The sequence below is a fragment of the Amphiura filiformis genome, chromosome 20 (assembly GCF_039555335.1).
Source record: "Amphiura filiformis chromosome 20, Afil_fr2py, whole genome shotgun sequence".
Taxonomy (NCBI): domain Eukaryota; kingdom Metazoa; phylum Echinodermata; class Ophiuroidea; order Amphilepidida; family Amphiuridae; genus Amphiura; species Amphiura filiformis.
The window spans coordinates 47,556,102-47,567,542 of NC_092647.1; the positions used below are offsets into that span (position 1 = coordinate 47,556,102).

Sequence of the window (11,441 nt, forward strand, 5' to 3'; positions counted from 1 at the left end):
ATATCCATTAAGTTGGACATATTGGGGTAAAAAAAAACTGGAGTTGGAGTCGAGTGAGGTATGAAGGACTTAAAGTAATGTTAGAAAGTTTGTTTGAACAGAAAAAAAATTAAAAGTAATGCAAAAATCAACCTAATTAAGTTAAAGTTACTTTCAGAGCTGGTGCTTTTATCGTGCATTGTGTGCTCTCATTCAAAATACATAGACAAATAATGAAATTGGGTATCACAGCAAAAGGACACAAGCCGAGAGGACTAAGGGCAAGCGTTTTTTGGCACACATTCATGGGGCATCGTTTAAATAAAACGCTCTAAAAACAGTACGGAATGAAACGCTTAAATATGCAAATTTTTCTTGCTAGCTCGCTGCATGCACTTGCAATATATACCATTTAGGGGCTATGCAATATTACTATGAGCCCCGAGGGTAAAACTAGGGGGGAACACTAAGCACAGCAGATGTGGGCAGAAATGAGCAAAGAGCTACATTTCAGAAAAGAGCTACATTTTGATTTTCCATGTCAATATTTCTGACCATAACAACTTTCTCTTAATAACAAAGTTGATGAAAATTGCATATTTGTGTTCAAAAGACAAAAACTATGATGATATTAGTTTTAGAATTTTTTTCTTCGTTTTAAAAATATGGGTCAAAAAAGGTCAAAATTTGAATTTTTTTAAAAATTTGTCCAAAATGTTGGATATTTTAATATGGCATAGCAACATTTACTCTAATTCGATAACTGAGGCCTACAGCGCAAGTCTTCTACATGTTCAATTATCTCAATCATATAATTTCACTCTGCTCCTATGTAAAAATGTACCTATGTACTAGTATTAAACTATACATTTCTCTTGACATTTCCTCAACTGCTCCCCAGGAGTTGCTTGCTCTATTCCCTTTTCAATACTTTTTTAAGTACATTTATTTTTGTCCAAATCTGTTATTTGGCCATAACTAGGTTTTTATCACTTTTTATGTCCTATTTGCCAATTTTAACTTGAAACTTGAAAATGACAATTTTTCACACATAATAGCCAGAAGCAAAAGATAATTCATTTTGCTCTTGATCACAGACTTAACACTTTACAGGAAGTCCATCACCACAATATTTTTTTGACATTAATATTAATTTTTTTTAAATTGCAAAACACCACACACACACCCCCACATCACCAAACATAAGAAATCTCAAACCCCATGATAGTAATGATACACAGGGCAAAATGGAAATTAACAAACACACAACAATTTAAACCATCAATCAACAATCATCCCTACTCTCTAAACAACACACATCAAGCATTGCAGCCATGTTCAAGTGTCATGTACAAACATGTACCATTGGCCTGCCAAATGGGAAAAAAAAAAAAAAATTATTTCAGAGGGCTTCAAAGATCAATCATCCTTTTTTAAAATTAAATTAAGACAGACACAATGTTGAAAAGAAATCTACACCACTGATGACTTTACATAAATTTGCCATGGAAGTCACTATTGAAGGATAAAAGTTTGTTAAAGCTTAGGATTTCACACTTTTATTGAACCACGTTTCTAAACATGCTTGATTCCGAAACCCCTATAGTTTTGAACTGCTGTCCACACACCCCTGGCTCTGTCAAGTCGAATGCCCCCGGGATGGAGCAATCAGTAGCTGTATCATACATATCAGGCCTGGCTGCCACTACACTGCAATAGGAATTAAACACTTTTCTAAACAGTATCTTGCACCATGTCTTTAATGAATTTGATAGGCTGTAAAAGAATTTAACACATGTCTAAATTGGAATTTGACATTGGTTTTTAGGAACTAAACACTTTTCTTACACAAAGTTTCTAAACATGTGTAGCATTTAAATATGTTTAAAAACAGGGGTGCAATTCCTTAATACGCTTTTTGCAGTGTAATATTAAATAACAAAGACAAAGCAGCTAGTAAACAGGCAACAAATAGTAACAGTAATGCTGTGGCCAGTCTCTTCTTTTTTATCTTTATCCAAAGAGACAACTCCCAGGGGGCAAAAGTTTCACAGTGTGTATGCATGACCAGAGATTTTTAAAACATTTATATGAACAGGATTTGCTCTTTTGAGCAAAACAAAACCCTACTAGGATTTGTGTGATTCATGTTTATTCTCAGAAAAGGACGCATAATTCTAATTTGTGTTTTTCTGGTCACATGTGTACACTTTCACCCGGCCGGCCCCACCCGGGGGCCCCACACCCCAACCCCCCACATATACACAACCACCCCACACAGTTCACAGGCAAAGCAAACCACACGCATGAACCTTGTATCCTTGATTTACATGTGTAGTTTTCAACAAATTAAAAGCCCCCCTGCACGTTGTTAAAAATCATGTAAAATTAGCCACTTTTGGCAATCTCTGACCCCCCCCCACAGAAAAGATCCTGGACACCCCGGTGTGTAAAACATGATTTCCTGCATGTTTCCTTTCTCCATTCGTACCTGGCTGAGGGTTCTGATATTTTATCATTCTCAGCGTCTACACAAGTAAAAAGTGAATATAACATTTGTGAATTTAAAAATGCAATATTTTAAGTCTGTCAGACATGCAGACCTACATGTTAAATAAAGTAGAGGAGTTGAATTTGTCTTTGGTGGAAATTCTGTGGTCAGTGAGTGTTTTGCATACAAACAAGTACTTTACATTAGGCTATGCTTTTTAGTAATAAACTTTTCCTGACTGACCGACCGACCCAAATTCTGAAAGTGATCTATGGACAAGCAAACAATTTATTTAAATTTGGCCTAATTGTAGGGAAGGGTTTCTGTTCATTTTGAGCTGAAATAACAAGTTAAAGTGAAAAAACCCTACCGGTTATTTTGACCGTTTAACATGCAGTTCTATAGGAGGACATAAAGTCATAATTTTATGAATTATGTCTTCATGTCAAACTTTGCTTTGTTGACTTACAAACACAACAAATTTGGCCGATTCCAATTATATAGGTGGACGTTGGGACATATGTAAACATTTATACAAATAGGCCTATGCCAAAAATCAGGTTTGAAAAAAAATTAACCAATTTCATAAAATAAGATCGTACATTAGGACCTTTACAAATAATTCTTAGTTTCCTGTTTCCCGTCCGCATCCAAAGTAGAGAATTGCAAAATATTTAGGCCTAATTATTTTATTTTTATTTTGGATTTTCTCTTTTAAAGTAACTTTTAATGACTTCCAGTTGCTACTTTCTGACTTTGATCATATCAACTATAATGATGAATAAACTAACAACATAACTGTACGATTACTCCTGTATAAAATTAAACATAGTTGTAAAATAATTAAATGCATGCTCCTATAGAAAAATTATCAAATTCGTGGACATCGTGGAACATTCAACTACGCTTGTTACTCCGCGACTAATCAACACGCGTACAACGCTACTCTACGCGGCCATATTAGCGAGGCTATCTGCGTACAACTGTGTACTATGCACAGCCACGCAAAGAGTATGTTCCATGATGTCCACGAATTTGATAATTTTTCTATAGTCAAAACGGGTTGATGTAGATGTAGGTTGCGACCGCTTGTTTTAAAATAAAAATAATAGATAATTAATAATTAAAAGTCACCTCATCCCTTGTTTTCAACCATGAAACAGGGGATTTCTTTTAGAATACCCTACCACTGTAGATATACACACGTACACTGTGAATGTAAAAAATGGTAGGGTATTCTAAAAGATAGCCGAAACAGGAAACTATGAATCAATTGTGAAGGGCCTTATGGCTTTAATTTTTATTATATTGACAATGGTGTTATTTTTTAAAATTTATTCCTCCTATTTGTATGTGTGCTAAGGGGGACTCAGGGCTGCCTGCCATGAATAATTTTCAGGGATAAAATGGGTACATCAAAGAGTAAAGTGTCCTTAAGGTAGTATTATCGGCTACGGTGTCATGCACATATTTGGTTGAAAATGATACAGGATGTGTAGTTGGGTGAGAAAAACTTGCCTGCCAATTTTTAATTTTTGCCAACAAAGCGTTTTTGAGTTATGCCATTTTTTATCATTAAGAAACCCCATTGACTTTGTACATAAATTTTTTTTGACACTAAGCCTCGTTCACTAAAATTGGTAAATATTTGAAAATGGATACTATGTTTAAATATTATTTTTCTCCTTTATATCCCCTTTATAGAACTGCTTTTTGGATCTTTTTATTACAAAAATGTTACCAAATAATTTTAGTGACTTTTTTTTTTATATTGGCCAGTAATAAAGGGGATATTTGAAGGTAATGTTAGTACTTGCTCAAATTTTCTTGATTTGATCTAGAAACACTGAATGACCCAATTTCATAATTATTGTCTGAGCTAACCATAGGGCCAATTTTAACAAACAAGGTGTCATATGAAAGGTTATTAAATTTAGAAACTTTTCTCGCCAGCTTTTTTTAATAAAGTATTTCTATTTTAAGTTATGGGTGTTTCTAGATTTCCCTAATTTAAAAATGGAAAAAATCATTTTTCTCAAAAACTAAACACTTTATCAAAAAAATCTGGCGAGAGAATTTAGATATTAGGCTTATTAACCACCCCTCAAACTTTGGAAACCATATCACATTCCCTCTGGGCTAGCAATAATTATTTGTAGAAAAAATTAGGGAATTTTCACAAAATAAAGAAAAACATAAGAAATGTTTCAATTTTCATGAAACATTAAAAATATTAAAGTGGAGTAAAGTCTTATCCTAAATTGGTTATACATTTGATGTGGATACATAATTCTGATTTGATATAGTGGTTATTTTCCTGCATGGGCCTATTATCCGAGGCTCCTACCTTAAAATTACTATTGACAAAATTAATGGGGACCAAAATTTGGCTTTGCTCCCTCACACCATGGAAGTAAGAGTAGATCTTACTTCCATGCTCACACTGAATCTTGGCTATACTACTGATGTATGCTGCACAAATCAAGTGACACTTCCCTGGTTCCTGCCCACATGTGGGTTCTGTGTAGTAATGCACAAACACAAACACCACTCCAGGACACCACTGCACATGACCATGACTGCTGTCTGATGTCTGTGTTTTCCTGCAAAACCATTCACCTAATATAAGGTGAAGGACAAACCTGTAAAGTAAGATATTTTCAATGCCTGAAAAATTTGCAAGCATTGAAAAATTCATGTAATTTTCATAAGTCAGACCAAAAAAAAATCTTTCTGTTTAGTTATCTATTTCTTTTCAAAATTTGAAAATGCAAAATTTGAAAATGTGGTTTATTACTGAAAAAGTTTTGAATTGTAAAAGTTCTATGCATCAAAATGCATGCATTGTGGACTGGCAAGAGCCCCTTCATCCATTCATATTCAACCTTGTGCTCAACCAACTCAGATTTCACCCAGTCAACATGGTCAACTTTCTTTCACCAACTGCCCTGTGCCAACTGCCAGTGCTGCCAGCCAGGGCTGCCAGAGTATACATGCATAATTTCTATCTTTTCTCAAGGTTATCTATGAATTTGACAGGTTGCTAATTGATGCAATAACATTATATGGCATGTAGCATATTATAACATGGATTTATCATGTTTCTAGTCAACCTTCCAAGCCTCACTGCTATCATGGGTATGGTCAAACAGGCCTTCTAGTTTTGGGGTCAGGGGTCAGTAGACTGCTAGGCATTCCTTTTTTATAATAAACTCTTTACCATGCAGCTATGCTGCCATTCCTCCGGGCCATTCCATAAAACACAACACACTTCAGTGTCCGCTCCGCCCCGGTCTGATGGGAGTGGTTCTTGTTCTGATCTTGTAATCATTGTCGGATGAGTTGATATTGAAGTATGAAGTTTCAAAGAGGAGTTTTTGGGTGGCTGTATCAACATGATCAAGTTATTGCAGTGGCGTAAGCATGGGTCATCATATTGGGGGACACCGACCATGATTGGGGGGCACCAAGTCTGTTTGGGGGACAAGTTGTTTTTTGGCTATTTTCCTATGGGATTTTTCAAATTTTACAATTGATTTGTGGGGAGCACGATGTTACGCCACTAGAGTTAATGATTGCTTGGTTGAATCTTTAGTACTATTATTCCTGTGTAGGGTGGTTGTGTGTATGTACGGGCCGGGGTGTGTGAACATCTTCAAAATTGAAAGCTATTGTATAAAATGTGCTCTGAGTAATTAGCACAGAACAACCACTGTGACATCCTAGCCCTATTCATGGAAGGCAGACATTTAATACATACATACTACTAGTCAATTTACTACAACATTTATAAAGCACCTTTTCGAGATAAGTTTCAAAGCGCTAGTAAGCAAAACACAAAAGATCAAAAATATAAACATTAAGCAATAATTAAATATATTGGTGACATACATGTTTCATGAGAAGTAGGCCTACAAAGAGTTTATGGAAAACAAAAACAAAAGTTACTGCGGATAAAGATAAGATTTGAGAGCTGTTTTGAAACTGTTTATGTTTTGAGCATTTCTGATTGCATATTATTATCATTCACTTCATGACAAATCAATTAAATTAAGCTATCTTCAGTAGATAGCAAGAATGACTAAGCAGTCTGTGTGTTAGTTTCCATGACTCACTTACTGCCCACCCCTCTTGCGTGCTTGTAATTGCCAGCACCATGGAAATTGATGAGGGGCATGTATTTTTAGTCAGATTTAGATATATGTTAAAGGGGTATGGCCTGATCCCTAATTTTACAGAGAGTGGTCTAAATTTGGTTGACCAATATTAGGTTTACAATAGGCCCTACGAATTCAAAAATCAGTTTCAGTTCTCATATCAAAACAGCTTGATATACTTGCGAAAAACTTTACAGATGGGATATGTGGGTCAAGGTGAACCATTCAAGATGGAAACGTTAATTGGGTCAAAATACTAAGAATAACACAAAATATTAGTATATGAACATAATATATAAAAAAAAGAAAAATATATGAAAATATCGCAAAAAAACACATTTCAGAAAATATTGTAAACAATGAAAAACTATACTGAAAATATTTGTTTACAAATGTAAAATAAGATGAAAAAACAAACAAAAAAACACACAAAAAACACAAACTTTCAGAAAATGTTTTAATACAAAAAATTGTAATTTTTAAAAAATTAAGAACATTTACTAAAACTGCAAATTTTCAGGAGATATTGTAAAATAACACAAAATTTCAGGAACACCCCTATATAGAGGAGTAACTTTTCAATCAAAGAAATGTCTGGATTTCCAAGACTTCTTTCGGAAAACCACTGACATTCCTGTTGCCAATGTCACTTGATAAAGCTTGGAAATCCAATTAAATGAATGAAAATCACGGAAATCTCCAAAATAAGCTCTCAAATGGAGGATTGCTGATTTTAAACTATTTTTCTGCCTGATTTTTTTTGCCTTTGGGCACTTTAAATGTCTGGATTTCCAACAGTCACAACTGGACAAAAGTCCAGTTTTCGAACTCCTCTATAGGGGTGTGCATCTATTTTCCGAATAGCCCAATCCAGGATCCAGACTTGGACCCGAGTCCAGCTCGTCCGAATCCGAGCTGAGCCGAGTCCAGTTGAACCCGAGTCCGAGCCAAGTCCGAGTGCTTTTGTGTCCGAGTCCGGACTCGAGTCCAAGTCCGGGGGTGCCGAGTCCGAGCCAAGTCCGAGTCCAACAAAAATCGACCCGAGTCCGGACTCGGTCAGAGTCCATGCCTGGGGTGGGGCACTGAAATTTATATCTGACATGTATGTGTCTATCAGCTTTTTATCAGTGAAGTAGGGGCCTAAAAAGTGTGGGTGTGGGTCATTGGGTATAAAAAATGAAAAAGGGGGTAATTTGGTAAATATTTTAAACGATGGGGGTCACAGGTATTAGAAGTTCTCTAAAAACTACATGTATCAGACAGCAGTAAATGTGGATGTGTTGGTGTGTGTGTGTGTGTCACATTAGTCATATGCCCGTGTCACATGTAACTCACAGATGTACACAGGCCACAGGGAAGGGGCACCAGGCTGGAGAGCAATGTATTCAATGGGGGTGGGATAAATTATAGAAAAATATAATAATGATAATAATTTAAATAATAAAATAAATGATAATAATAATCATAATAATAGAAATTCAGCCTTCAGAAATATCAAGAAGAAAATGTGTTGAAATGTTTTCCCAGTTTGGCATTTTGTTACCAGTATGCAAACATCTTTTTACCACATTCATTAAAGCAAGCCTGAAGATTTGGAATAACTACACATGTATACAAATCAGTTAGGGGTGGGGTCCATATCCTCCCCCCCCCCCTTTTATCAGTCAGTCTGGGTGGATTATGCTGTCACCAAACAAAAGTTCAAGAATGTGGTATGCTTTGTACCTGGTATTATAGTTCCAAATATCTTTTCAAAACTGAACAAATGTGCAGCAAATCTAGTGAACACATACAAACTACACATGTATGTATTATCTCGGTCAGGGTTGTTCCATCTAGTGCACTTACCCATTTCTCACATCTGTCAAAGGGGACACACTCACAACATCCCTATTGGATTGTCAGTTTGTAATTTATTCATTATTGGGAGTGTATTCCCCTGATAAGAAATCAAACTTTTTAAATTATTTCACAAAGAGGTATATATCATATGACATGTTTTGTGATTTCCCCCATTGAGTACAACAGTAAGTGTCCCCTGTGTCTGAGGGCACAAGATGGAATAGCCGAATCTATCGTGAGCGACCGACAGAATGTAAAATACCCATATGTAATAACCATACCCATACCCATACATGTACATGTATGTAAGGAGGAGCACAAAGTTAGGATGAGCTGCCATGCATACTGCATGGTCCAGTGTGCACTTTTTCTCTTTTTCACTGAGTTTCATGAATTAGAAAGTTCCATGAAAGAAGTTTAAGATATTTTTAAACAGTAAAATTATGCATAATTAATTATCAAGACCTAACTGGTTTATTTCATCAATGCTAACAATAATATGATTATGCTAATTCACAGATATTAACCTAAATAATATGGTGGATATGTAGGATACATGACAGATGAGTTATTTGACAGCCCCCAATTTTAGGAAAAAGGGCAAATAAAGTGAAGTCAACAAATTTTAAATCAAATTTTAGATCTATTTTGACATATTTAGGTATAATCAGTTCACATTTTTAAACATGGATCTAATTGCATGACTCGGACGGACTTGGCTTCGAGTCCGAGTCCTTTGTGTTCGAGTCTGAGCAGCGCCGAGTCTTTTTATGTCCGAGTCGAGTCCAAGTCCGACAAAAAGTGGACTCGAGTCCGAGTCCGGACTCAAATGATACATCACTGCCAGTATCTGTGCTCACAGGTACATGTAGTAATCAGATTCCAGTCTGTAACACAGACAACTTGACTGGGGACCTGTACAATAGATAAATTTAATAAAAGTCATTCTTTTTCCTTTTATATCATCAATTAGGAGAACCACATGTTTTCAAAGCAGTTTTCAATGCGCTTCTGTAGTCTTTAGTATTTTATAAATCTATATAAATTAATCCCATTTAGGCCTAGGTGGTCACATTTCTAAATGTGCAGTTCAGTGTATTATGGGATGGGTGCAATTCATACACTCTTCCCCCCTGAAAGAAGAAATATAACTAAAAATGGTGAGAAAATACACAAACTCACAAGGAGAGTGAAATTCAACCCAGTGTGGGTGCATGGTTTAAGGTCATGTCTTCCATATTAGGGGGTGTATGGATTTCAACTGGAATAGCCCAATGGCAATAAGCTCACATACTTGTATGGTCATCTTGGACATGTTGGATAGGAAAAATAGGACAATCTGAAGCTACAGAACACACCCCTACATGGGCAAAACAATTGCTCTAGTACCCCAGGCTAATAGGTACCGTACATGTACATGTACACACAGGATACTTTGTAAAAAGAAAGTCACTATTATTTTGTAAAATCATTGCAATTTGTGTAAAATTGTCTCAATTTTGGTCAAATCAACATGTAAAATCGCCAAAAATAACTGCAATTTTGTAAAATCAACAACATTTTTGTAAAATCACCAAAAATTGTGTAAAATCTCCAAATTTTTGGTAAATTCACCAAAATTTTTGTAAAATTGCCAAAATGTTTGTAAAATCGCCAATTTTTTTGTGAAATCGCCAAAATTTTTGTAAAATCACCAAATTTTGTGTAAAATCGCCAAAATTTTTGTAAAATCGCCAAATTTTTTGTAAAATCGCCAAAATTTTTGTAAAATCGCCAAAATTTTTGTAAAATCACCAAAATTTTTGTAAAATCGCCAAAATTTTTGTAAAATCGCCAGCATTTTTGTAAAATCACCAACATTTGTGTAAAATCACCGAAATTTTGGTAAAATTATGGGACATGTTTCAAATGTCACCAAAAAAAATGACAAATCACAATAATTAAGAACAGATTTATTTAAAAAAATTTAAATTATGTTAAAATAATAAAAAGTTTATGGCGATTTCCCGTTTTTTCCCGAGTGACATGGGGCCTGCATAAGATCAAGCTCCGAAATCCTATGTAAAAGCTACGGTGCTTGAAACTGTCTGATTTACATAACTTCATAAAAAGGTACAACTTTAAAGGGCAGCGCCCATTGTAGCAAGTTAGTGTTCATCTGGTTTCTCATATCATGACTATACACGATACGGACAACTTATTAAAAACGACGCGACGTGAGGTCATGTATCTTAGCATATTTAATCTGGATTTGGGCGGGATAATTAAATAGATCACACGAAATAACCTACCTTATATGCCTTAAGTTCACTTTCATACGGGTAATCCTTTGTAGGTATTTTCAGGTGAACATATTGGCTCTCCAATCCTTTCTTATAAATGCTTTCAGCTATCAAACGTGACACATGATTTTTACCCGTTCCTGTTGTCCCATGAAATGATAGCACTAATGGTCGCTGTGGGTCCTTGTCCTTGAAGAAACTATGCATGATATCTTCTAACTGAAACTGCACTTTATCTTGACCAAAAAGTCGACCGCGGAAAGCATAATGCAGACCTTACAATGTAAAACAAAAGAAAAAGCAAGCATGCATACAGTAACCCAGCTTCTGAGCCGTTAGTCCTCAATAAAGTTGTTATGTTAAAATAAAAATGTGAAAACCATGACCTCTCTGAGCTGTTCTAGATGTGCCAGTGAATTTGCTGGCACGGTCACTAAATAATTCGCGATCAGAGGGAAGGGACATTCTCAGGACATTTGGTGATCCGAGGGTTTATGCTGAAATTGTGCACGGTAAACCCTGGTCACTAAACTGGACTTAGGTCATATCACGAGTACTCGGGGAGCTAGGACCACTTTCTGTGCACCCCCCACAGGACCAAACCAAACCAATTTTTTTAGGTTCCTAAGATGACCCTAAAACATAATCAGGATGTTCCCAAAAATATAAACTGGCCCCAAGGGGGGGGGG

At 35.7% G+C, this 11,441-nt stretch overlaps 1 protein-coding gene across 1 annotated transcript in view; it reads right to left on the reverse strand.

Moving 5' to 3' along the window:
• LOC140142356 (torsin-1A-like) overlaps window positions 1-11,020 on the reverse strand; it is a 49,844-nt gene extending 38,824 nt beyond the window's left edge. Inside the window, exon 1 of the mRNA XM_072164325.1 lies at window positions 10,761-11,020. Coding sequence (XP_072020426.1) covers window positions 10,761-10,958 — 198 coding nt within the window. The 5' untranslated portion in view covers window positions 10,959-11,020. The remainder of the gene's footprint in view (window positions 1-10,760) is intronic.
• Window positions 11,021-11,441: the final 421 nt, after the last annotated feature.